At 47.7% G+C, this 27,553-nt stretch overlaps 1 protein-coding gene across 9 annotated transcripts in view; it reads right to left on the reverse strand.

The window, feature by feature from the left end:
• TIAM1 (TIAM Rac1 associated GEF 1) overlaps positions 1–27,553 on the reverse strand; it is a 383,002-nt gene that overhangs the window by 8,759 nt on the left and 346,690 nt on the right. For 7 of the 9 annotated variants that reach the window (XM_059164569.1, XM_059164572.1, XM_059164571.1 and 4 more), the window contains 9 exons: positions 22,718–22,897; positions 21,730–21,798; positions 21,281–21,406; positions 16,127–16,235; positions 12,065–12,244; positions 11,850–11,968; positions 6,985–7,093; positions 2,686–2,744; positions 2,017–2,119 (listed from right to left, as the gene is read on the reverse strand). In XM_059164569.1, the coding sequence (XP_059020552.1) occupies positions 2,017–2,119; positions 2,686–2,744; positions 6,985–7,093; positions 11,850–11,968; positions 12,065–12,244; positions 16,127–16,235; positions 21,281–21,406; positions 21,730–21,798; positions 22,718–22,897 (1,054 nt within the window). The remainder of the gene's footprint in view (positions 1–2,016; positions 2,120–2,685; positions 2,745–6,984; positions 7,094–11,849; positions 11,969–12,064; positions 12,245–16,126; positions 16,236–21,280; positions 21,407–21,729; positions 21,799–22,717; positions 22,898–27,553) is intronic. The other 2 variants (XM_059164573.1, XM_059164577.1) reach the window with 1 other exon arrangement.

Genomic DNA, 27,553 nt, shown 5'->3' on the forward strand with positions numbered 1-27,553 from the left:
CTCAGTGTGAGATTCAAGAGTGTAGAGCCTTGGAAAGCCAAAGGTACTTTGCTACCCTCCTTGTCATCTTAAAGAGAAAAAGTGAAAGGCTTAATTTCCAGGTGCTGAAATCTCCAGCTCGGTGGTCTGAAAGGGCCATCAGCCCATCAATCACACTCTTGCAAGAACCGCTCCCTTTCAATGCACAGCCTGTTCGGCTGAACGATTTCAGCTGAGCGAGTAGTCGTAAGGCAGATTCGATCAGGCCAGCGTTAGAGAGGCAGGTCCGCGTGTCCCTGGTGGGAGCCCTCCCTGTGAGCCACCAGGCCTAGTGCCCTGGACAAGCAGGTCCTGCAAACAAATGGGGTTTTGCTTTCTCCACACCCCCAAGGTACCCATTCTGAGGGAAGCAAAAACGGGACGCTGAGAAGGGGAGAACAGCTGGCTTTCATCTCTGCGCTTACAGTGCAGCAGTACCGTATTCTTTTAGGTCCTGAATAGAGTGTTTGTGAAAGAAACAATCACTACAAACATCGAGACCACACATGGGGAGGTCTCGGCCCTCCCCGTGGTCAGAGCCCCGGCCACAAACCCTCACTGTGCCCACACTGTTTCATCCCAACCAGGGCTCATCTGCCAAAATTTCTACCGGTCTTCCCAAATGAAGATAAAAAAATCAAGCAATTGCACGTTCTGACTTCTCAGATCTACTAGAATGTATCTCATAACGAGAAACATGTTGGCTGGTCTTTATAACTCTGTTAAAACAAGCTTTTATCTTGATTGTTTTAAACCTGATTTGAATGAAAAGCAGAGTGAGAATGGAATGGCATATCACAAAGATGGCTTTCTTGTCAGAATTTAAATTCTGTGTGTATTTAGTCCTCCATGAACGGAAAATCTCTGGCTGAGAAGCCTGCCGTTTGCTATAAATGTAAGCTTCCCATCCTATAAACCAGGCACCAGGAAACACGAACTAGGTAATCTGCAGCCCAAGATTGCAAAATAGGTCCAGGGTCTTGAAAATCAAATCGCTATGTAAAAACGCGCCAGGGCAAATCTCCGCACTGGACGGTCAGGAAGAAACCTTCCTCAGGCGAACAATCATCCTGAATACGTTTGTCTGAAGCGCATTTTGCATTTGAAGTTGTCTACGGTGAGGTGACACGCAGAAAGATGAGCCACACAGTGGACACATCGGATGCCAGAGAGGATACAGAAATAGCATCTACCGTGTATGTGTGGCGGTCCCTTCCACGGTCTCTCTGGCCAACCAGACGGCTGCTGGCCTGAGAGTTTCCACCTGACCCCCAAGGTGCTCCCTCCAGAGTGTGCGTGCTCAGGAGAGCGAGTGACTGCTGACAGCTCCTCCCCACAATGGCCTTTAATTAGGCCCTGAACGGGGCCGCCGAGTCACAAAAATATTCCTTCTCTTGGTCGGTACCCTGCTGGCGTTCATGGGTGTTGAGCTTAGGCATCATCTAATTTATAGTAATAAGTATATTCTTGCGGTCCGACAGCTTGCTTTATGGCTATTTGGATCGCAGGAAAAGGCCTGACATTTCAAAGGCCTCCAGACTAATACAAAGATTTGTAATGCTTCACACACACACACACACACACACACACACCTACTTATTTAATGGCTTTTTCGTGCTTTTGGTGGCCTTTTCCGGTCTCCTGGTTAAAAAAGCAAGTGATTTATTTTACATGGACTTTGCTCATGCTCTTCAGGATTCTCTCCAGCAATACGAGACTCACTGCCACCCCGACATTGGTTGATGTAGTTATTAATGTATACAACAGAATGACTAGAATTCCTTGGAACGGTATTGGAGACATCACATCCACTTACTCGGGTCATTCATTCATTCAAATAGCTAGTAAGTGGCTGGGTAAACAAGAGGCAGGGGAGAGGCTGTGGGGGAAGGAGAGTTGAATATAGGAGGGAAAACAATGGTAGGGTGTTTCGACCAAGAGCGTGGGTTCAGACCAACAATTCACACACACGTCGGACACGCACATTTCGGGGTTTACCTGCGCTCGCCAAAGCTCGAACCTGCAGAGCTTCGGTGGGGATCATGTGCCGAAATCGGAAGGGGTCCCAGTCCTCATAAATTGAAAGCCTGTGAGATCCTACCTGCAGGAGGAGAAGGAACGAGGTGCCTGAGAACCATCTGTTCTGACCCGGACTGGACGGGGTCCCCCCACGCCCGCCCCAGATCAGTGAGACTGGAACCCCCACGCTTGGCCGGGGTGGGAGGGGGGACCTCAGCCCTATGGCACTTTGGTTCATCCAGCAGAAAGCGAGAGGCAGTGTTTAGATAAGCAGGCACGGAGTCTGCAAATTAGTTCGCTGAGCAGATCCAGGTAAAAGAGAGACATGGGAAGGAGGAGAAGAGGGACCCCCGGAAGGAGAATGGATAAAGCAAACAAGTGTCAGGAAGGTTCTGGTCTTGGCAGGCCTGATATCGATTCGCTTTCCTGCTTTCAGTGTGAGTCCGCCAGACAGAAGGCAGGATGGGCAATTTCCTCCAGTCCGTAGCAACACTTCAAACGTGTTTAAAAAGTTTAAAAAAAAAAAAGGCAAAAAAATCTCAGAGGCTGGTGTCTGGCAAAGGCGTAGGATGATCACTATGCAAGCAGAATTGAGACACGGATAGAAAAGGAAATCCTTTCGATCCAAGGGGGAAGTAAGATTCTTACAAGTTTCTTCTTCTGTTTGGAGCCATCTTTATATACAAGGACCACAGCAGTTTTGAAGACTGGGGAAAAAAAAAAAAAAGACACAGGCGGTTACAGCACGTCATGTGTGGGGCTTTCCCCTGAACCCCGCTAATGTGGGGTTACCGACACTACAGCTCGGGAGAAGGCAGTGAGCCGAGCCCACGCCGACCCCACCTTCCAACCGTTCACCAAGCCTACTGAGACGGCACTTTCCAGGTTCCATAAAAACACAGAAAGCCCAAATAAATGGAAAAAACCCTCCCGCCCCACTGGAAACTTTCAGATTAAACGCCGTTTTACTATGGTGTCATCTCAAGTTTAAAAATGCCAGCAATACACAAGTTCACAGAGACGTGCTAGGTCAGCGGCTAGAGGAAACCAGGCAAGCATCAAGGACACTGATGTTGTTTACGGTGACATAGACACACGCCAAACAAGCTGATACCACATACACACACGCACAGAGTGCTCAGAGTTTGGGAGACAGAATTCATCTTTCCGACCCGAAGAAATAAAAATCGGCTTATGGAGCAGAATGCATGTGCCCTTCCTCCAAACAGACTGAATCACAGGAAGCCATTTAGAAAGAGGGAGTAGGTTGGTTTACTCTCCCAGTGTTTGGGGGACGGGGGAGACACAATAGTTAGGCTCAGTCCATAGAATTCCTTGAACAATGCTAAGCACGGTGACCACTTGGTGACTCTGACCCCTGCTCCAGGGGAGGAAGAAGCGGCGCCCAGAGGACTAGAAGCAGAGCGAGCCCATCCTTGGCCCTGGGTGGCAGGGACTCCAACCCCCTTCACGCCCCGGCCCAAGGCAGAGCCGGAGCCCCATCAGTCCCATGGCAGCTGGAGGGGGCACGCCTGGTGTACCAGACCCAGAACTACAAAGGGAATAAATGTTCAGCAAATTCTTCCTTGGGATAGGGTGGGGCAGGCTCCCAGGCCCTCTGGAGACCAACGCAAAGTGTCTGGTTCATTTTCCATCTGCTTTAGGATTGGTCAGCCTCCTCACCTCCCCTGCAGAAAAGAACCTGAAGGTGTGAAGAAACCAACTCTAGCCACTGAGTCTGGATCGACCCTGGCCCTTCATGCTCCCCGTATCTGGGCCCCCTTAAGAATCCCAGAGGATGAACTGAGAGGCACCCTCTCCCAATTTTCCACTGGCCAAGGAGGCTGCACCAACTCTGCACAGAGGCTGAGCCCAGTACCTGAAGAGGTCCTGTGTGCTCACCAGGAAGCCTGCAGAACTCACTATGGCCAGGACAACATGTCCTTTAAAACTGAGGGAACTCCCTGAGAGAGGGTGTCCAGTGACCTGAGTCTCAAAAGACCCACCACATCCCTTGGACCACAGCTTAATGGGGGTGGCCGCCATGGTTCCAAAAAGGCGGCCGGCCTGCCTCAGTTGACCTTGACCTCAGCCATCTTGGATCACAGTGGTAGGGCCACCGTGGTCCTCAGCTGGGGTTACAACCACCTCCTCCTTAAGCTCTGTCTGGCCCCCTGGGGCTATTCTCACTCAACTGACTGCAAGTGTTGTCCTGATGTCATAGACAGGACCTCAGTCAAAACTCTAGCACCCCTGCTCACCCCAGCGCTCCCTCCACACCCCGAAGGTGATCATCTAATACCCAAAAAGGTGGAAGCCTAGACAAACTCTTTTTCTTTTTTGAGATGATGATCAACATTCAGTTCAGATGAGCTGTCCTGGAAGCAAATATCAAGGTGCTAGGAGCGTAATACATCGATTTCAGTTGCAGAAGAAAGCTGCACTGTTTCCTGAGATTAGAGATTTAAATCAAAACAAGAGACAACTACATTTTAACCCCAAAGCTGCTGGTTCCATGGTAATCTGCTTCCCTTACAACAACTCCAGATTTCAAAGGGCGTTTCCAAGGCTCTGTTCATGCCACCATAACGGCCCAACGTGGCACCTTTATGGACTGGGAACCCACGAAGAATTTCATCTCATCATGGTGAGGACGATCTGCCCTTACTCACAACCCTAGCTTGAATCCTTCCCACTTCTCCTAGAGCCTCGGGAGCGTCTCACCTCGCTAACTGTGGTGCCCGTGGGACCCACTGGCAGTGTGACCACCGATCAGGGCCTGGGGGCTGCGGCTTCCATTCACACCCAGCACAGGGGTTGGGGGCTCCCATCTGGGGAGCCAGCCCACCCTCCCAACCCCAGGAAGCAGCCCGTGGGGCAGGGAACAGAGTGACGCAGAGTGAAACGCGCACTGTTCTCTATCAGAGCCTAGGCAGCAAGCAGCCAAGTAAAACCCCAAACCTCAAAACCAGCATTTCTGGAACTCTTTGTACCACTGGTTGGCAGACTGGGGCCCGTGGCCCATTGGGAACAGCCTGTGAACACAGAAGTCCACTTGGTTATATGTTGTCTGCCTCTGACTGCACATGGCCTCGTGGCCCTTGAACCTGAAAGTATTTACTACGTGGCCTTCACAGAGAAAGTTGGTCGACCCCTCCTTTCTTCCAAATTTTTTCTTCTTTTAAATCTCTTTATTTCTTTAAAAAGAAAAAAAAAAGATTTTATGTATTTAATTGAGAGAGAGCACAAACGGGGAGAGGGAGAAGCAGGCTTCCCGCTGAGGAGGGAGCCCGATGTGGGGCTCGATCCCACGACCCCAGGATCATGACCTGAGCCAAAGGCTGTATGAGCCACCCAGGCACCCCTAAATCTGTTTATTTCTAACCACAGGAAATCTGTACAATTCAGGAGACAGTCATGAAAAATTCCAGTGTGGAACTCTGGAACCATTCTTCAGTAACCCAGAATCAGAAACCAGAAGATAGACGGTTTGGGTCATTTACTTCGGAATCCTACTTCCCAGAAGCCACCTACCACGAAGCATCTGAAAGCTCCCAGCCCTTCCAAGAAGAAATGACAATATAAGAGACACAACTGGTAACGTGTGGCAGGGGCAGGGTGACAAATCTATCCCTAGCCCCACCGAAAGCAGCCGCCCATCAAAAACGACCAACATGTTACAATATCCTAATCCTTTCTTGTATGTCCTATCTGGTCACGCGCTTTCCCTGCACACGTCTATCCATCTTCGTTATTTTTAAGGAAATGGCATCAGCAACTCTAGCGGCTCTTTGGAACTGTTAGGAACGTCACTAAGCTTTTCAGCGAAGCCTTGGGTGGGCTAACGGGAAGTTCGACAGTCTTGATTTCCAACACTCTGACTTTAACACCACAAGGATGTTCCATTTGGGGATACTCCGTTCACATCGTGAGGGAAAGAAAATAAAAATGTGTTCCATTAAAGAAGCAATGAGCAACCATCCCTTTTCCCTAGAAACACAAGGTAAGGTAAGAGAATGAAAAATACTAGATTTCCCTTATATCGAGTGCCTAACCAAAGAGTCTTCTCAGAATACATGATGTAAAACAGAACCAGGTCCCATAGAAGAATTTTACACACGCAATTCCCATAGTTTTCTGTCTCAAAATGCCTAGCTAGTTTATTAAAAAATAAATCATCCACAAGCATCTCTGCTTTGGCTTGAAGTAGTCACACAACTGAGAAGCAGCTCACGAGTGATCAAGGCGCCCCAGTGTTGCCCCAACAAACCAGCTGCGAACCGACTGCCTGAATCCCAATATCACCTACACGGCGGAATCAGAGAGACCAGGAAAGAGCTCAGATCTCTCAGAACTAGGCAGTGTTGTCTTCATGTCCCACACAAGTTTTCCTTATTATTAATTATTATTAATAACATTATTATTAACCCATTATTTTAAAAAGATTCTGAGCAGTGAGGACAACAACAAAACCTTTCCCTGACTACATGGTGATTCGCGAGGCAGGCTCGGCAAGGCCATTCCCTCCCTCCTATGGGACGGGGTGGTCACACTGGCCATGTGGACCTGGAAGTTTTCATTCACTATTTTGGACACGCTAGTGGCCGGGGCAGGAGACCGATTCAGATAACTGAAATGAAGTTAACGTTAATAAACTGGGTCTTGAGAAAGAAATGTTCTTATTTTGCAAAGTAAGCCCAGCTTCCCTCTCTGTGCTACCCCCTACCAACCCTGTTGTTGTTGTTATTATTATTATTATTTTGTTTTTGAGAGAGAGAGAGAGCAAGCAGGGAGGGGCAGAGAGAGAGGGAGAAAATCTTAAGCAGGCTCCATACCCAACACAGGGCTCGATCTCACAACACTGAGATCATGACCTGAGCCAAAATCAAGAGTCAGATGCTTAACTGACGAGCCACCCAGATGCCCCAACCCTGTTCTGATACGTACCAAAGGCTGCCAATTCTGGCTCTTTTTTCCACTTTCCCAGGGAGGCTGGTGGGTTTGGCCATATCACTGTGGTGTGCAAAAGCAGGTCCCCCATGCTCAGGTCTGCAACCTGAAAAACAGGGACAAGGCAAACCTTACCGGGTGCTGCAGAAACAGACCGATTTTCACGTTTTCAAATCTGGCAGGCTGATGTCAATCTTACTTCATGAAAACATTGTCCTTAAAAACATCTGATCACTATCTTTTCTCCTTTATCCCACATTTGTCTACAAGAATTTCAAGAATAAAATGGCAAAGAGGTAGAGAAACCGGGTCCGCCCCCAAATTCACACACAGTAAATCTGCCAAAACTCGTCTCCGAAATCGGCATCGGTCTGTGTTCAAACGGAGAGAGTTTCCGAAGAAGAAGCGAGCAGCCGTCCATCACTGAGATCCACCCCAGAAAACCAGGCCTTTCCGCCTGGGAGTTTAAATCCCCTCGGAGCCACAGTTTTTTCCAGGAAACAGTGGAATCGATTATTTTTTTCTTCTTCCAGCTCTGTCTAAAGATTTTGTTTCACTTTTGAGGAGGGAGAGAGAAGCCAACTGAGTGTGTGCAGCCTGTGCTCTGGGATCCACAGAAACCGTAAGGTCCGGTGGCCAGCCTGTCCCGGTGAGTCCTTCTGTAAAGCCATCCAGACACGCCTGCACAGTAACCCAATGCCTATGCCTCTCAACAGCCCCGTCTGTCTTTCTCTCCGGAGCCCAGGGCCCACGTCTCCTCCTTCTCCCTACTCAGCAGCCCACTTGCCATTGGGGGGATCATCTGGTCTCTGACCTGCTCTCAGGGCAACCACATCAGAGAACAACGCTCTGTAATCATCAGAGACCGTGGTCCACCCACTGGTAAATACGGTAAGTGATTAGTAGGCTCTGCAGTCGCAGGAATCAAGCTCAACACAGCATTTCAGATATTAAACTTTGATGTTGAGGTTCTAAAAGGCACAAGGATCTGGGTCGTTCTGCTGCATATGCCCTGATGGGGTTTCTAGATACCCTGGCGACCGAGCAGCCCTCCAACGAACCCAGGGCCACTTGGCAGTGCCCCTCCTGAGGCATCACGCCAGACACCATCCGATGCTGGCCACGTGGCTCCAGCAGTACAAAGTGCACTGGTGTTGCCATCCTTGTCGTGACTGATGAGTCGTTAGGCTTTTAATTACTCTATTACTGACCTGTGTTATTAGCAGGATAGCCAAGGGTTAAAAAAAAAAAAAAAAGTTCAGCCATTGTATTAGTTTGCCCGGACATAGAAAATAACCAGCCAACCAACCTTCCAGGACAGTATCGGCTAAGGAAACTGTAACATCTCTACCACCCGTGCCCCAAGCATCCACATGGGGTGCTTACTATACACAGAAGTCAGCTTCCCAGGACCACCATTCTGGGCCCCAGGCTTAGGGGTGAGTCTTTAAAAGTCATGAAAAGGTCACTAGAGCAGATGTTTATCCAAACTCTACTTCTTCCTTCCAACACAAATTCTGGGTCTGCTGTGTGATTTTTCGAGCACCTCCCACTCGACCAGGCAAATCCCTGATGACTCTGGGCTTGGTCACCGGGCCCTGGGCCATGCGCTTGGCTTAACAAGTTTCCACCAGCCCTCCTGAGTGAGCTCCCCCTTCCAGCTGTGGAAAGGGCATGCCTAAGCCTAGTTGTGTTCAATAGAACACACCTGTGTTTGTTGTAGGGCATGGGAAGATGTTGTTTGTTTCCTTCTAACAATGGACTGATCCCGTTCCAGCCCACATGGTTTCCCTCAAGTTTCCACATGCAAACGAAAGAAGGGGCCAGGGCCACCCTTCCCGCCAACAGTGCCTTCCTGTGGCCTTCCACAGACTGTTGAATCTTCTGCCCAAACCGAAGACTAAGTTCTGCTTAGGGGTCTGGGATGCCCTGCTATACCAGGTCTTTTGAACCCTTCTTTTTTGAGGCCTTTTCTCCTCCTACCTAAGCAAAAGGAATGATCTGTGCAATCCAGTCTAGCTCCCCAGGGTTTGCCACGGACTAGCAGGTTGAAGGCCTAGCTTCATCACACGGTGTTTCCTAACCCGCTTTGTTCTCTGCGAACGTATCTGCCTGCAGGGAAGTTGGCTGATGAGAGATCAGGTACCGCCATCCCTGGAATGTTACCGTTTCAACCGTTTCAACTGTTCCTATCTGTAACTGTTTACACACCATTCATATATCCATTCTAGGTTTTTACTGGATATTGCCATTAAAAGGGAACTACAATGATCAGGAATCACCTTTGTGAAAATCTGGACACGTGACCTGCCTACCTCCAGGTTTCCATGATTGTTCCAACTTACGCTGCAAGCAGTGTGACAGAATTGTAACTGACCTGCGCACTAGTTCCCTGGAAGCCATTCTCCCCGGGGTTTTGTGTTTGTGAAATCAAGACGTTCTATCCTTTCCGGCTGCAAGACCATTCTCAAAGAGGGACTGCGTGGAAACTAAGTCCTTCTGCCTGAGAGATCAATCGTCTTTGGCTGTGATGCCTCTGCCCCGCCCCCCTTGGGGACCTATTTCTTCCTTATTCTTCTTACGGTGTGAAAACACAATCTCCTGTTGCCATGTTCTGCATCTTTTTCCAAGCCTCGATCTTTCTGGGCTCTGGTCGTCAGAATACTGAGATAGGATTTTCCTTTTAACACTGGTAGGCAGTCAAAAGTCCCTCCTTCCAATTTTTGCACATTTCTTTTTACAAAATTTCAGCTCACAGGAGGCTAGTTTGTATAGCACTTGGTCTCTTTGTTCCTTGCTGGAAAGATTTCTCGCTTGACGGTCAGAATTTCATTTCAGAGAATGGGCAGTTTCACCAAAGCCGTGTCCCTTTTACAGTTCCTGACTTTTGAACCATATTCATCTTTTTTTCTCAATGCTTTGCAATCCACCGTGCACATCATCTTCTAGTCTTTAGCATAATGGCCCTTTGCTCCCAAGGTCATTCAAATCCAGAAACGAGTTTGGCAGATAATGAACAGTATAATGAAATAAAATGAAAATGTTCATTTCCAAGACTCAACAAAATTCACTTCTATCAAAAGGAAAAAAACTAAAATACAGGAGGGAGAAGTGTTAGGACAAAAAATGTTTGCAGGATGACTCATCGTAGTCAATAAATGAAGCCAAGAGAATTACCCAACGATCGGAATTAATCATTGTTCAGCCACACAATGAACTATTACACAATAATTTAAGTGATTCTTTTGAATAAAATAACATAAAAAAACAAGGTATACTATAACTTTCAAGCATATGTGGATATATAACTTTTTAATCAAAATAAACACCCAAACATGAAGAGTGGTTAAGTTCTTTGTTTTGAGATGGAGAATGGTCTTTTTTTTTTGCTTCTTGCCTGTTTCTGTTGTTTTGCCCTTTCAGAAGCATCCCATGTTCTTCTTCTCACAGAAGTTTTATAAAATGAGAACTCCATCCGGAGCTCTCCAGCCACCTTTCCAGAGGCGTAGCGCCCACCTTTCCCGCCCTCCTTGGCTGATGAAAGCATCTGTCAGGTAGACTGAGAGCAGACTTTGTGTTCTGCCTGCCACAGCAGCAGAAAAAAATAAATCGTGCGTCCGCAGAGAATGACGCGTCCTCTGGAGGACACCCTCCCAGGCCTGAAGGCCCAGCCCTCCACACGGCATCTGGGCACCTCCAGAAACTCTCTACAAGGTGCAGACGGCGGATGTCCGGTCAGGCACCGACCTGACCGACTTCCTCCCACTGGGGAGAAACCAGCGTGCCTCCGTTCACAAACCCTCGCCATATTTCTTCCCTTCATAAACATACCTGTGCGGTTCCCACCTTTCCAACAAACCCTTAGGACATCTGCCTGGCTCCCTCCAGAGAGGGAGTAAAATAAATTTCTTAATATGTGTTCGATCTTATGTCTAGAGGAGATGCCAAGATTTTAGCTGTCTCTGAAAACTATCTTGGAGCAGTCTGAAAACTTGTTTTGCTTCCCTGAGGACATAAAAATGAGCCTGGATGGGAACCCTGTATACCTTGAAGACGAGGCCATTCTTCTCTCAGCTGGACTAAACAATCAAGCATCCCCCACTCCCTCGCCTTTAACTCTCCCCCTTTACCCCAGCAGGAGTGTTTTCTGCTTGGTCTCCGCCTGGCTTTTCTCCTTTAGTTTTTCTTTAAAGGCAGAAAGCAAAACCCGAGGAGCAGACTCCAGTTGAATGTCCAGAGGCAGTGAGGAATGTTACCAGGTACTATGCCTTGCCCTCGGAGTCATCTCAGTATTAGCAGAACTTTTATTCGCTCAGGTCACGATCCCAGGGTCCTGGGACGTCTTCTCATTGACTCGGGCACTACTCAGGGTTGGCTCTAAGTTTTTCTCAAGTGTATCGTTCCTGTCACTGTTTCTTCTAAGTAGGTTTTTAGGTAAGACTTGAAAAGAAAAAAAAAGATTTCTGGAAGTTATTGGAAACGGTCACTCATTCAGCAAATATTGACTGAGCACCTACTATATGCCAAGCCTTGTTCTAATTTCCAGGGATGTAGCTTTGACCTTTTCCGGTGCTTGTAGAAGCGGCCCCAGCTATGTCTGGAAGTTCAAGCTCACACTGAACAGAACCAGAGGTCCCGAGGGGGAAGCGGTGAGACGCAGAAACACAGTTCCTCTATCAGGAAATAATTCAGCTCAGGAAAAAAATCCACCTGCAGCCTTGAATAAACGACAAAAGTTCCACCAACAGAAACCATAGCTTCGTAACCATTTTACTTACAAATAACACCTTCAAAAAAAAACCAACAACAGTGAAACCAACCCAGCTTTGCTGCTGGGAGTCCTGAGAAGCAGGTGTCCTTACCTCTTTCTTCTCACCAGTCTGCTCTGCAATGAGCTGGTCGAACACAGCCCCAAATTCCTCATGAATTTTCTGCATTTCATTGATATGACTTGCAACCTTGTTCATGGTCTTGATGGCCACTGGAAGAAAACGGGCAGGAAACGGAAAGGCTAGATCTCGAGGCTCCTCGCTGGAGACTCGCGCGAGGGGGGCGGAGCTCGGGGCCCGGGGCTCACCGTCCAGATGGTAGTGCTCCTCGCTCTCCGCGTCCGTCAGGGCGAAGAGCTCCTTCAGCAGAAGTGGGTACTTGAGGATCCTCTGGATGGGCTTGATGAGGTAAGACTCGAGGGTGGCCGAGTGCTGCTGTTTCGGGTTCTGGGCATCTAAGAACGCCTTGAAAGCCGGGTCCGTCTTGGCTGGAAGAGAGAAACACAGGCTGTCGGGGTGGAGCCCCGAAATGCCCCCCTCCTCCCTCTACCCCTCACTTATTCTGGGGGCACCTTCCCCAGAACTGAGTGGAGAGTGGGCTGCGGGGAGACGGAAGGTGGGGGCCTCAGGGAGACGACTGGAAGAGCCTTATTTATTTGGGGGCAATACAGGGTTTGAGTAAAGGGATCACAGGGTTTGTGAATCCTACACACTGCGGGTTTTCAGGGGCTGCTATTAAGCCTCCTTGGACTAAGAGCGACTTTGTATTCTGATATTTTGACATCAGGGGCCTTACAGACTCTGGGACTAAGAACCCTCCTCCTAGGGCTTCCAGTTCCTAGAGGTGGTAAAGGACTGGCCTGGGAGCACACCTTTCAGATGCAAACCAAGGGATCTGGAGCCCCACCCCCTGACCTCTTCTAGTGGGCTCTCTCACTCTGGGCCACTGGGCCCTGCCCTACTCAGGCCCGGTACCAAACCACCTGGGCCAGCCCCGATATCCCAGAGTCCACTGAAATGACCCAATCCTAAATCCACCCACTGTGCCTTGCTCCTGCCTTCTCCCAACAACCGCAGTAAAGTCGCCCACGTCTTCCCCCGGCTCCTTCTGCTTCCTAACTGGCCCTGGCACTTTCCCATGGGGCCCCATGGGGCACGTCATGCCCCTTCCTCGTGGGAGCTGCAAGGAACAAACTATCTTTTCAATGGCCATTGTCTTCGGATCCGTTGGTTTCCCGTATCTGAACCATCAGAAAGCCTGCATTTTTTTAAAACACTCTTTACCCTGGTTTTCTCTGTCTCTTTCAAGCCTTTCATTGTTGGCAGGGCCTTTTTTTTTTTTTTGGAAAAAAGACAGGAGGGGGAAAAAGAAAAAAGAAAGCACAAACCAGAAGCAGCATGCTGGGGGCTCTGGGAAGTGGGGCAGGGTTGGCCCTCCTACAGTGAACGCCTTTTCAGATCTGTTCTATGTTAATTCAGGGCTACCCACTCTTAGCATCTGCAGGGCGGGCCCTCCTGCCCAGGACTGCGGAGTTCTCTCCCAGGGAAATGTACACCTGACCTCATAAAACTCCGGGAGCCCTTCCCTCACCAGCCCGGTTTTTCTGTGGGTCCCAGCTGGGCTGAAAAGCAGCCCTGGGGAGTTGTGGGTCCCTAGAGAAGCAGAGAGGTGGCCACCAGTGGGGACTTAGGAAGACAAAGCTAATTAATGCTTTCCAGGTGCAAGAAATGGTGGACGGAAAAGGGACTAAGTACAAGAAAGGGGGGGGGGGCATGGTTTAAGGCCAACGTGTCCAAGTGACCCAACAGCAGGCCTACGTACGTGTTTTCAAAAGCTTCTGATAAAAACGTATTTCCATCTCCGGGGACAAGCAGTGTGAGCCAAGACCAGAAGACGGGGTCAAAGGACATCGTGAATTGTAAAATGATTATCCTATCTTTAAAACAGCCATCACGGGAAGGCGGCTTCATAAAGACCACCATCTTTTCATCCCCGTTAAGCACCATTCAGAGGAACCAGCCTCCTGGGGTTCAGCCACCATTTCTCTTCCTTTCAAAGAAGAAATGTGTGAAGAGAAAAGGACACTGGGAATGAATGGCCTACGTGTCAGGGAAATGAGGCCCAGCCCTGAGCCGACGCACAGGGACGCCGTAGCTTCTGTGGGACGGCCCAGTGTGCGTCCACATCTGCCAGGGGCGCAGGAATCCATCCACAGTCCACACGCCCAGAAATACGGCCATGAGCACTGAAGCCATCAACCACATGTCACGCCAGAACTAAAGAGGGCACGGTTCTCAGCCCCTGGTGAGCTAATGGAGTGTCCCTCCGATCCAGCCTCGCTGTGAGCCCATTAAGAGTCAGAGTCGGGTACTTTCTGTTCTCAAAGCGTTCTCATCACCCTCTTGGCACATCTGGCCATTAGAAAAATGTAGGTCATGCCTCGTGTTTTATGGAATCGTTCGGAAAGACACAATAATGTTTTTCAGGTGCAAAAAACCCTCCATGTTATTGAATTAAGAAAAACCTATAGGGGAAGCCTTTAATGTACTGAGTGATTAAAAAGAACAGAAATTGCTCTAAGGACTGTCACGCATATATAATTTTACAGCAGAGCAAAGTGCCCTGAAGTTGTTACATTAATGATCGCCTACCCATTGGCGTTCAATTGAAGTTTAAAAAGAAACGTGTGCATAGAGCGACAGGACCAATACAGCGCATGTGAAGACGCCGTCTGGGCCAGGACAAGGAGACTCCCAGGCGCCCTTTGGATTTCTGGGCTGGAGGAGATTCTGTTGCATGAACTGACTCTGCCATGAAGTATCATTATCGGGGGCAGGCTCTTCTGTTATCCAGTCCTGCATTGTACTAATATTTCCTTAATAGGTTTTAAAATAAGTCAAGCTCATTCTCTCTGGCAGGAAAGCATAACATGTATCAATTATTTGCGTACTCAGGGACAGGATCAGGAGCTGTGCGTGTGATGGCCAGGGGGAAGTGTTAAGACCAAGCAGGCTGGCTCAGTGTGTTAAGCCGCTGCCTTCAGCTCAGGTCATGATCCCAGGATCCTGGGATCAAGTTCGGAATCGGGCTCTCTGCTTACTGGGGAGCCTACTTCTCCCTCTCTCCCTCTCTCTCTGCCTGCCTCTCTGCCTACTTGTGATCTCTGTCTGTCAAATAAATAAATAAAATCTTTAAAACAAACACAAAATCAAGACCAAGCAGGCTGATTTCCAGAGAGTCTCTGCAAACCAACTTTCTACTAGTTAGACTGTTTCCCAGAGAAACTGGCTGGATTTTTTGTTTATTTGTTTTTTAATCCATTTACCTATCACCAACATCACATGTGAACTAGGGAAGCAAAACAGCTTCCTGGAGGCTCTCAGAATGATCCATCATCTCTCCAGAACACTGAGGGAAAGGACCCTGCCAATTTAAAACCCTATTCTGTTCTAGGCAAAACAGAACTGCAAGTCGAGGGCGGGGGTTAATATCACACAGCTAGCAACAAAAGTAGGTGACGGAAAGGGGCACCTGGGGGGCTCAGTCGGTTAAGCAGCTGCCTTCAGCTCAGGTCATGATCCCAGCGTCCTAGGATCGGCCCATGTGGTCCCCCTGTTTAGAGGGAGCCTGCTTCTCCCTCTCCCACTCCCCCTGCTTGAGCTCTCTCTCGGTCTATCAAATAAAATCTTAAAAAAAAAAAAAAAAAAAAAAAAAAGTTGCGGGAAAGATGGAATGCCACCAAAATATATATGAAGTGTGCAATGTTATAAGGAAATGAACGAAAATTAGGAATCAAGCAGGGAATTTCTAAAGCCCACCCACCCCTGTTTTTGCATAATTGCAACATAATGACCCCTTAATTCTGGCCCCAGATAGCTTAGTCAAAACTTGCATTACAAGAAAACTGACAAGGGGTGCCGGGGTGGCTCTTCCACTCAGGTCACAACCCAGGGGTCCTGGGATGGAGTCCTGCACTGGGCTCCCTGCTCAGGGGGAAATCTGTTTCTCCCTCTCCCTCTGCTCCTCTTTCAAATCTTTTAAAAATTAATTAGTTAATTAATTAATTATTGACAAGACGGCTAGTTCAAGATGTCAGGGTGCGTGTCTGGCCCAGTCAGTAGAGTGTACAACTCCCTATCTCAGAGGTTGTGAGTCTGAGCCCCGTGATGGGCACAGAGTTTACTTTAAAAAAAAAAAAAAAAAAAAAAAAAAAAAAGACAGTCGTGCATGTCACTTCTCAGTACCCTTATTTGAGGAACTATCTGGCATGACTCCTGGATCTCTGTCCAAACGCCCCTGGCGCTGCCAGCCATAGCGGTGTGAATTATACCAGATACACCCACCCGCCACCCAGTCCTCACCCGCCTACCTTTCACCAGCACCTTGGGGACCTTCGTGTGGCTGGCGCAGAAGGCACTATAGAGCTTGAAGCGGTCAGCGTAATACAGAAAGGATCCCCCCAGAGAGAACAGCACTTTCTGGATTTAACGAGAAAAACCGCAGTTAGTTCACGTTCATCCTCATCTGGAAATATCAGCAGGACACGGGGGGCTCACGTGTGCCTGACCCTCCCTACAGATCAGCACCATTCACACCTGTCACAGCCTCGCTCTGCTCACCGATGGCCTGAAACTGCCTGCGGGAAAGGCTGAGGGCTGACGTGTTCGCGCTCCGTGCCGGAGCTGGCCTTCGCGCTAATTACGCTGGAGATGTCACTGCTTTTCCAGCCTTGGGTCTTTAAATGCCCCAGCTGGGATGTATGAATGTTAATGAGAAAATATCGATGGCATTTTGGAAAAAGGCAGAACGCTCCTGCAATCTCTCATTAGCTCCTGCTGGGAGGTCGAAGTGACACACCAAGTAGAGACAGGAAATGCATACACCCCAAAATTAGAAGACACACATCCCCGGTCACTAACTCTGCTGTCTCCAACACGGCTCCATATCCTAGCATGGAGTAGGTGAGATTGGGAGAAACACGCCTGACTCTGGGAGTGAGTCAGGTTATCCCAGCCCACACCTCTGCCTCAAAAGGATCTATTAGAATTTAATGTGCCTTGGGACACCTGAGCTGACTCTTGATTTTGGCTCAGGTCATGATCTCAGGCTCCTGGGATCCTGCCCCCCGTCAGGCTCCCAGCTCAGTGCAAAGTTGGCCTGAGATTCTCTCTTTCCCTCTCCCTCTGCTCCTGTCTGTACTTGCTCTCTCTCTCTCAAAAAAAAAAAAAAAAAAAAAAAAAAAAAAAACCCTCAGAATTTAAAACAATTTAAAAACATAAAAAACCTAGAATTTAACATGCCTAAGGATGCTCTGTATCCTACACATTTATATATATATATATATATATATATATATATACACATATACCCAAATATATATATACTAGTCTCAGAAAAATATCCTTTATGTTTCACACTGATCTAGTCTTGTTCAGAGAGAGAGAGAGCACATGACTGATTAGAATTAAAAGTGAAATTCCAAGAAAAAAGTTTTGGATTTCAATGTGCAATTTTTCTAACACACGATGCACAGAATTCTGATAGACCGTCTACCGAAACAAAAAGTTTCTTTGGAACACCCAGAATGGGTAACGAGAGACCTACACGTTCTACATCTCCTCCTCTCCCTTTCAAGCCTCACCCCCTCCCAACCTCACCACCCTGGCTGAGAGGGTCCCAGCAGGGACAGTGTGACTCTGCCGGGGGCACTGATGCCTCGAGACACACTCGATAATTCAACAAGAAAAGATGAAGAAGAAAAAGCTCTAACTTTAATGCCTCACATTAACCGTATTAGGCCATTTGTTTAACTTCCTACTTAGCTAGGGCTTAACCATACAGGCAGCCAACAGATAAACATAATTAAGGTATTCATTTATTCTTCTGGCCTTAAAAAATGCTCTCAGGACACAAAGTGTGCACAGGTATGAGGGGTTTATCCACAAAGACTGTATTTCCAGAGAATGTCACAGACACTCTCCCTGGCTGATGGACAATGCAAATCTCCAAGGGGATATTTTATCAAAACTTGACCCTCAGAACTAATTCTTTTTTTCTAATACTGCCTTAGGACTAATGTTCTAAGCAACACAGTTTGAATATTTTTTTAAAAATATTTTTATTTATTTGTTAGAGAGAGGGAGAGAGACAGAGACAGGCAGAGGGAGAAGGAGACTCCCCACTGAGCAGGGAGCCTGGTGCGGGGCTCAATCCCAGGGCCCTGGGAACATGACCTGAGCCGCAGGCAGATGCTTAACTGACTGAGCCACCCAGACATCCCACAGTTTGAATATTTTAATGACTTTTTATATTTTTGGCCAAATATACAATCAGGATTTAAACTAAGTAGGATGACGCAAACAGCAGGCATAGTTTTCAGAGGAGACGCAGACAATTCCAGAAGCCAACTCAGATGTGCTAGAAATAAGCCCCTGGGCCATGACGATACTTGTCTTGCCTTACAGACAGAAGGGAAACTGTCAGATGTAGCCATAAACCAGGACAGTGAAGGTCAGCGAAAAGAGTCCTACTCGAGTGGAATTTAGAACTGCGACCCTTTAGAAAGAGCTCACCACGAGAATCCAGGTACCAGTCCCTCCCCGAACAACCCTGCTCATAATGCAGCCATGTCCACATCAAGTTCTGTCTCCCTAACTCTCCTTAAGGGATTAACCAGAACTAAACCCAAACCACCAGCCCCACAGCAGGAGACTGCTAAGTGAATATATTCAACGTGAGAGGTCTCAGAGTACAACCAAGTGTCGCAGGACTTCTGGGTGGCTCAGCTGATGATCTCAACGTCCTGGGTTCGAGCCCCACATTGGGCTCCCTGCTCAGTGGGGAGCCTGCTTCTCCCCCTCCCTCTGCCTCTCCTCCTGCTCATCCTCTTTCTCAAATAAATAAAATCGCCAAACAAACAAACGTTTCAAGGAATGCCTGGAATGTATCCATTTTTATTACGACCCTCGCTAAGCAACTTTCTAATTAACTAACAAATTACCGACCCTTGTCACAATTTGTAACTGTCCTAATGAATGTACTCATTTAGAAAACATATATGATCATTATAAGCAGAAACCAGCCAACCAAACTGTATTCAAATGGAACGATTAACACCTTTAATATGAAGAGGGGAGAAAAGGCACTCATCCAAGTAGCACTTAAGCACACAGGAAATGAACTGGATGCAGTAATTAGGATTAAAGGGGTATTATGAGGGGCGCCTGGGTGGCTCAGTGGGTTAAAGCCTCTGCCTTCGGCTCAGGTCATGATTCCAGGGTCCTGGGATTGAGCCCTGCATTGGGATCTCTGCTCCGTGGGGAGCCTGCTCCCTCCTCTCTCTCTCTGTTCCTGCCTCTCTGCCTACTTGTGATCTCTGTCTGTCAAATAAATAAATAAAATCTTAAAAAAAAAGGGGGGGTATTATGCTCACAACTAAACTCTTCAACAGTTCAAGGAAAAAATTATATTACATACACACACACACACACACACACACATATACTTGCACACCAAAGACAGGAAAATAAAGAAATAAACGTGGTCCAATATTCATGTTTGGGAAATCTGGGTGAAGGATATCCAGAAATTCTTCGGACTATTCTTGCAACCTTTCCCTAAGTCTCAAATTATCTCCAAATAAAAATATCTAAGTATATATATATATTCTTATGCTAAGTGTCTGCATGTGGGTGTGTGTACTGAACAGCTTCTTTGCAGAGAGGCTGTGACACACAAAAGCATACAGAGAGCAGCCTTCAGCTCAGTCCCTAAACGTGTGTGCTAACCGCACCCAGCCTGATTTTGGCAAGCTCTAGGAGAGGTCGAAGTCTATGACGTCTATGGGGGGGTCCCACATATATAGACAACTGAACCTGAGTCCGACACCACTGCAAAATTAATACAGTGGAAGAAGACGAAGGATAGTCATTTCGACAAAAAGCACAAGAAAAGTCAGACATCCATATGGAAAAAAGAGAACTCCGATTCCAACATCGCACCCTAACAAATTTAATTCACGACAGATCGCAGGCCGAAACGCACATGCCCAACCTACAAAGCTTCTGGGAGGAAAAAAGGAGGAACTCCTTAGGACCCAGGTTCAGGCAAAAGTTTCACAGACATGGCGCCCAAAGTATGACTCAAAAAAGAAAAAGTCGAAAAACTGGACTTCATCGAAATCTGAAGTTTCCGATCTTTGAGTGACACAGTACGACACGATAATTCCAAATCCTGGTTCTGGTAAAGGAGTTATATTCAGAACACAGAAAGAATTCGCAAGACTCATAGTAAGAAAACAGCCAACCAACAGTCGACGGGCAAATGATCTGAACAGACGCTTCACCAAAGAGGGTGTATTAAAGGCTAATTAGCACATTAGAAGATGCTCGTCATTGTGTCCTAATAGAAATCAAAATGAAAGCTACGATGAGGTGCCCTATATTCCCAGTGGAATGACTAAAATTATAAAAAGGGACCATGACCTCAGGAGGGTGAGACAGAACTGTTGGTGGGAATGCGCACTGGTATAATCACGTGATCCAACTGCCACCCTCCTACATACGTGGCCAAAGGAAAACAGATATCCATTAGCATTTATACACAAATCTGCGTAGCAGCTTTACTTGTAACTGCCCCAAAATGAAAACAACCCAAATGCCCAGGAAAGGTGAAAGGGCCATAAAGCATACTCCCTCTCTCGGTGGGATACCACGGAGCCACATATGCAGCCACATGGATGGAACATGGCCCGACTCCATCAAGTAAAGGATGCCACGTTAAAAAAAAAGAGCATACGTTGCCCGACTGCACTTGCAGAGAATTCCAGAATGCAAACTACTCTAATCTGTGGTAACAAAGAGCTCCTGACATCTGAATTAATCTGATTTTTTGTGTTTTGTTTTGTTTTTCTTTTAAACTATATGAGAAACCACCACCACTGTGTGTGGGTCGATGAGCTCTGTCGGTTGGAGGCGCACCACAGGAAGTATCTGTGATGAAGGAGAGCCAGCCAAGGAGGGGGAAGTAAGCTCTAAGCATCCTCACTGAGGTACCAGCCATAAATCCTCATTAGCGCTCTGAGGACACTGTGTGCTGGAAGACTGTCTCCCTCCTGGATCATGATACGCATTTCCATTAGGCAAAGTTTTCCAGAACATGATAAATTAACTTGTTTACCGGGAAACCGAGGGTGCTAGTCTCATCTGCTAATAGCAAGAATTAAAGGGCCGCACGTCAACTGAACAAAAGGTCAAGGTTGGTCTACCTTCCAGAGCAGAAGCCAGCAGGGGCATCAGTTTCCCGTGAGTTCCAGTGTCACCTTAGCCAGACAAGGTTCCCATCTCAGAATTCCCTCAGGAACAGACCCCACCGGAGGTCCAATGAAGACCCAACACCATGAGCATAAGAACGTACCAGAGAGAGCCTCTGCCCCCCGCGATGTGTTCTCGGAGGTTCCACTTGACCTACAGAATAATCCTCCCATGACAGGAGGAGGCAGCCTGACATCCATTAGAGGACTTACCTTGAACTGATCGACTTTCTCAAGCTTTTCCAAATCGGGTACCAGTCTCACTCCATCTTCTAGAGTTTTCAGAAATTCTACTTGAAACTCCACCATTTCGGTTAGATTTCCAAAGAGCACATCAAGCTGGAAAATGAAGAAGAATTTAAGCCACCCCGTATTTCACTGGTGTTCAGAAACCTTATCTGCTTCTGATGTCGACGTTTCTCTATCACTACTTCGCAGTTAAGATCATGAGCCCCATGGTGGGGGGGGGGGCAGGGCAGGGGGTGGTGACGCTCCTTACTCTCAGGGTACAAGCCAAGAGCGTCACTCGCAACCATCTGATCTAGTTATCACAACTGAGAGAATTCCCAGGGTTTTCAGTCCTGCACATGTGCCCCATTCCTTCCTCTTCACCAAGTCAAGCTGCAGCACGACACACAAAGTTAAGACAATTTCCACCATACCTCATCTTGGGTGAGGAAAGTTTCTTTTTGAAGAGGTTTTAGGTATCTCTCCATGAGACAGTTTAAGTCCTAGGGGTCGAAAGGATAGCTCATTAGCATCTCTAAAAGACTAGCAGGAAAATAAAGGATTAAAAAAAAACAGACTATGTCCCAAATGCTAGCATTACAGTCATTAGGTCATTCAGTTTCCTTAAAGCAGGAGTGAGCCAAGCTTTTCGGGAACATTTTCTGACTCTGCAGGTCACGTGGCCTCTGTCACAACTGTGTTATTCTGCTGCTGTAACAGGGAAACTGCTTCCTGTTACAGCACAGACAACACATAATGAATGTGTGGGGCTGTGTTCTAATAAAACTTTATTTGTCAAAACAGGCAGGACGCTGGATTTGGCCTCAGGGCCAGAATTTGCTCACCCCTGAGTTCAAGACCATTAAATCATTAAAAACAGATCACACTGTTGTGACCTATAAGTATATTACATAGTTTCAGGAATAGATAATTATTACAGTCCTAGGAATGTATTACAATGTATGCATTATAATGTATGTAGAAAGCATGCATTATTAGTTATATGTATCACATAGACATTACGAATTACACAGGAATAACTTACGTAGTTACAGGAATACAACTAAATACCTGAACACAAGGCAGAATTAAAGGAAAACAGCCTTCTGCCTAGACTCAACTTAGATACCGAAAATAATACCTTTAAATCTTTCAAAACCTAAATTCAATTGTAGTATTAGCTCAACAACAGATTTAGAAAGGTCAGAGGCTCACGGAATAGTCACCATCATCTCGCTTCCCGGTCGATCAATTACAAATGTCAAGGAATTGCTCTAAGAATTGATGTGCTTCCTTACGACGCGGGAGATCCGAAACGTTCAGAAGAAACGCCAGATTCCCCAGGAGCCCAAACACAGCGTAACCCACGCCCCTCCTTCAAAATGACCCTGCGGGGAGGGAGGGTGGGCCAGCGAGACGTACTTTCACGTAGGTGCGCTCCGTCTCCAGGAGCTCGCAGATCACCTTGCGCAGCTTGTCGGCGTCCGTGAGCTGCCTCATGGTGGCCAGCTGAGGCCCGGTGGCGTCCTGGGGAGATGGGCTGGGGTCAGAGGGGTTCATCTCATGCAGACTGCGGCAGAACGCGGCCACCTGTTCCGTGCTCTTCAGAGCACAGTTTAAAAGGCAAGGCAGACGAAGTTACCTCTCAGGAGAGAGACCCAGCTGACATCTGTTCCGCCTAAAGGGGTCCTTCCTGGTTAATGAGCCGCCACACGTGAATTCCATCGCGCCTTCCCCCAGAAGGTTCCACACATAGGAGAGCTCACTGAACGCTCAAAACACCCATCAGGACAATTGCTGACATAATCTGAGTGCTCACCACATGCCAGCCACTTGTCTGATGTATCTAATCCTCCCACACGGTAAGTAAGGGCTCTTAGCATTCCTGTGAAACAGCTGAGACAAAGGAGGCCCAGAGAGGTTAAGCAACTCATCTGAGATTGCACAGCTCTTGCAGAGTTCGAAAATGGCAGAGCTGGGATTTGAAGCAGGCAGTGTGGACCAAAGCCTGTGTTCATAAATACCCTGCAAGAAGCTTACAATAAGGAGATGGAGATACCGAAAAATCAAACGCATTTCACCCCAGATACAAGGCTAATTATCACAGTCCCCACTTAAGTAAACTATACTTATTTTGCAATGGTGGAAAATGATTTTGGAAGCTAAGATTCTTTCTGGCTTTGTTAAAAACTGGCCCGAAGGCAACTTTCTAGATAACGGTAGAGCCTGATATATTTTAAGAAGAAAAAAAAAAAAAAACCCCGAAACCCAGTTTCTGTCTCTCCAGCTTCTCTAAGCAGAAAGATACCTCCTCTCTCTGGAAATAAAAGCTGTGGGGCCCTGAACAAGACTTCAGTCGGGGAGCTCAGCCTCCACCGAATCTCTGTCCAGGATGACTCAGGTAGAAGTTTCGGGTTCTAGGATTCTAAAATTGCCACTTTCCAGTTATGCAAAAGAGTTCTCCAAGGCAGGCTGCTGAAAACCCCGAGGAATTAGTCCTGGAGCCTGAGTCCTCGAGTCTGCATACAGCAAACACCTGGCGGACATCCCAGTGCACCCTCCAGATCAGCCCAGCCAGAACCTCCAGGAGGGGACGGGCCGCGAACTTTTTAAAGCTCTGGCTGGGATGCCTGCAGAGGCCATTTTATGGCCCCAAATCTAGTTGATTACTCTGCCCAAATGTACCACCCTACAGATGCTCGCTGGATAGTTCTCTGAAGGCAGGCTGCCTGCTCACCTCCTCTCCCTCACTTTCACCATCTAACCCATCCCCACGAACAGAGCATTCCCAGCAAACACGGCTGCGAAGAATTACTTCTTCCCCCACCCGCCTCCCCCGGGAAGAACAGGAGAACATCCTCCCCAAAACAGCAGTTGCTGCCCAGAGCCGAAAGTCAGGGCCGGCATTAGGCAGAGCAGAGGGGCTAAAACCAAGGGAAATCCGAGGGGGGCAATCCCTTAATCACAGAGGAAAAAGGCAGCGACGTTAATATGCCTTCCCCTCTGTGGCACATCTCAAAGGGAACGGAGCCTGGAACCAAGGCAGTACAAGGACTTGAGAAATCAGAACCTAACAAAGACGCATTCACAACAATGCCATGACAGCAAGGAGGAGAGCCAGGACCCAAATCCACATAACGGCTCTTTCTTTCTTTCTTTTTTTTCTTTTAAAGATTTTATTTATTTATTTGACAGAGATCACAAGGAGGGAGAGAGGCAGGCAGAGAGAGAGGGGGAAGCAGGCTCCCCACCAAGCAGAGAGCCCGAGGTAGGGCTCGATCCCAGGACCCTGGGACCATGACCCGAGCCGAAGGCAGAGGCTTAACCTTCTGAGCCACCCAGATGCCCCAATGGTTATTTCTTTGTCTTTTTTTTTTTTTTTTAAAGATTTTATTTATTTATTTGACAGATAGAGACCACAAGCAGGCAGAGAGGCAGGCAGAGAGAGAGGAGGAAGCAGGCTCCCTGCCAAGCAGAGAGCCCGATGTGGGGCTTGATCCCAAGACCCTGGGACCATGACCTGAGCTGAAAGCAGAGGCTTTAACCCACTGAGCCACCCAGGTGCCCCAGTCTTTTTTTTTTAAGATTTATTTCTTTATTGGGGGGGAGGGGCAGAGGAAGACGGTGGGAGAGCCTCATGCAACATGGAATCTGATGCGGGGCTCAATCCCAGGACCCCGAGATCATGACCCGAGCTGAAACCAAGAGGCAGATGCTCAACCAACCATTCCGCCCAGGCGCGCCTGTTTCAGTTCTCTTACAAGGATCGCAGCTTCTGCGTTGCTAGCACTAACCATAGTCTATGCACCAGAAGGTTTTAGTCACCTCTCAGGGGCACTGATCACTGTTGTCCATGGAGTCAGCGTTCCAGACGTTGTACATCCCCACACAGAATTCTCCCTTTGGTGGCTAACAAAAACACCCACCAAAATGGGCTGAATTGTATGATACATGAATTCTATCTCAATAAGGCTGCTAAAAAAGAATTTCATCGAAGCTTGTTGCTGTAGAAATCAACCAGTTGTATTTAGTTATGTTAGTATTCTACTAGCTTGTCACTCTTAAACATACGGTGACACGTGGCTCTGTCTTACAAATTCCACAGGCACGGAAGACCCGTGACCCGTAACAAAAATGCTCACACATCTTTTAAATGATCCAGTGATAACTACAATAGGTCACTGCATTATAACATAGACAGGATGATGGTTGGGGTGGGGGGTCACCCTCCCCAGAACGAAAATCCCACGGACAGCCGATGAGAATGACTGACAACTGACAGCCCTGGCCCCCAGCTTTGTCCAGCTGTCCTTTATGGCTTCAATGCCACATCCTGAGAAGGAACCTAACACAACAAACATCTAACTGGCACCTTCAGTTACACAACACTTTTCTCGTCATCTGTATACGCAGATGAACATCAAAGCTGCTCCTCATGATAAATAAATCCGCCACATCATTCCCATTGGAGACACGATATGCCTTTTTACGGTATTATCATTTCGACAAGTTGTCTTGGGAAATCTAATGCCTTCACGCCGTACACAAAGGATCCCCCATACTTTCAGGATGGGCCAAAGTTACAATCTGAAGACTCACGCACACAGCAAAGGCAGGAAATTCCAGAAGATGCTTCTCTTTGCGCTCCTAATTCTCATCACCCTTGACCTGCTGTCATCCTCACCTGTATCTGTGTTTAACAGTGGAAAGTATGGGATGGATGTTCTAGGTTTTCATTCCCTCTTGTCTCACCATTAGTGCTCTGAGGTTTCCAAGTGTAAGAGTGTGAGTAGAGTTTCTGACTTTGTGTGAAGTTCACCACTTCCAAGGCCCGGCGTCCTTATGTTCATTAAGCAGCCCAAGGGGACAGCTAGAGGTCAGTGGGATGTGGGCTAGGGCTTTCGTGCTCTAAACCTAAACCACGTCCTACCCAACCTCATTCGCAAACACCCAGCCTGCTCATCGTTCTCCCTCTCTGAGCCAAGTTCTGGAGTGTAGGAAAAGCAACCTATAACTGAGCATCCCAGGGACAACCCCAAATTCCCTGAAACCCTCTTTTTAGAGTTCAAAGCCTTAGCCAACCGTTCCTTATTAGACACATCCTAAAGTCAGGATAAAGTTAGCCAGGGGCTCTCTTACATGGAGATGAGGCAAAGCAATCTCAACACGGGCAACCCTGTTCCCCAAGGTATTAAACTCTCCAAGGAACACACACGGAATCTTAGCAGGGACATAATCTCCTCATTCTCAATCACACGTCATTTAAATAAAGAATAAAAGAATTCTAAGCTATAATGCATACTGTCACAGCATGTTTTGCAAGGCTCTTAATGAAATTTTTACTTGGAAACCATTACAATGATGTCATCAGGTTTGAGAATTCTGCCTTACTAAACTATTACCCCAAAAAATATCCCTGGAAGGAACTATGAGGTGCAGGAAGGAAGTATGAAGGAAGTAGGAAATGCAGGGTTGCTTCTAGAATAGCACCAATGCAGAGATTTTACCTGTGGTGGCCCCACCTTGTAAGTCCCAACTGGCCCTATATACTGTGGCCAGACTTTTTTGCATCAAGACCCGCGGAGACCTTCTCTGGGTAGCCTGGCATAGGAGGGCTCTCCCCCCCAACTCGGTGGCAAAGCCTTCTGGCTGTCCTCTTTATTCTCCACCGAGCTCTGCAGCCTGAGATGCCTAGGAAGGTGGCTGCCGTGGGAGGTTCTCCACACACTCCTCAAAGCCAAGTTTCCTGGAACTGGGGCAGACCGCGAAATGCTGCTGAGAAAGAGGAGACGGTCCAGGCTTCTGTCATGGGAGAAGTGCAAACCTCTCACCACGGGAGGACAGCCATCGGTCACCCTGGAAACAGAAAAGCACTTTCGGGTCCTCGAGGGCTGCCGCTTTAAAACCATTCGAGGTAGCGGGGCCCTTCCACGGTCAGGCCTAAGAATGATCCCACCGACGCGCAGAGAAGAGTACACGATTACAGGAGGAAATGGGCCACTTTACTGAGGCCAGCGTGAAGCTCCGTGTTTATAATATCGCTTTCTTCCTGTGGAAGATGAAAAGAAAGTACAAAAGGGGGGGGAGCCTTTAAGGACACACTATTGACTCAAGCTACCCAGCTGTTTAAAGGTTTCCTGTTATGCAACCACTAAAGGCAATTTCTATCCCGAGATGAGTTCAGAGTTCTAAAACTGTCCTTTAAGTCTGACCGATTTAACACATCCCACAGATTTAAAAAGGGGCCAGAGTGGCCTC

This window comes from Mustela lutreola, chromosome 2 (assembly GCF_030435805.1).
Source record: "Mustela lutreola isolate mMusLut2 chromosome 2, mMusLut2.pri, whole genome shotgun sequence".
NCBI lineage: Eukaryota > Metazoa > Chordata > Mammalia > Carnivora > Mustelidae > Mustela > Mustela lutreola.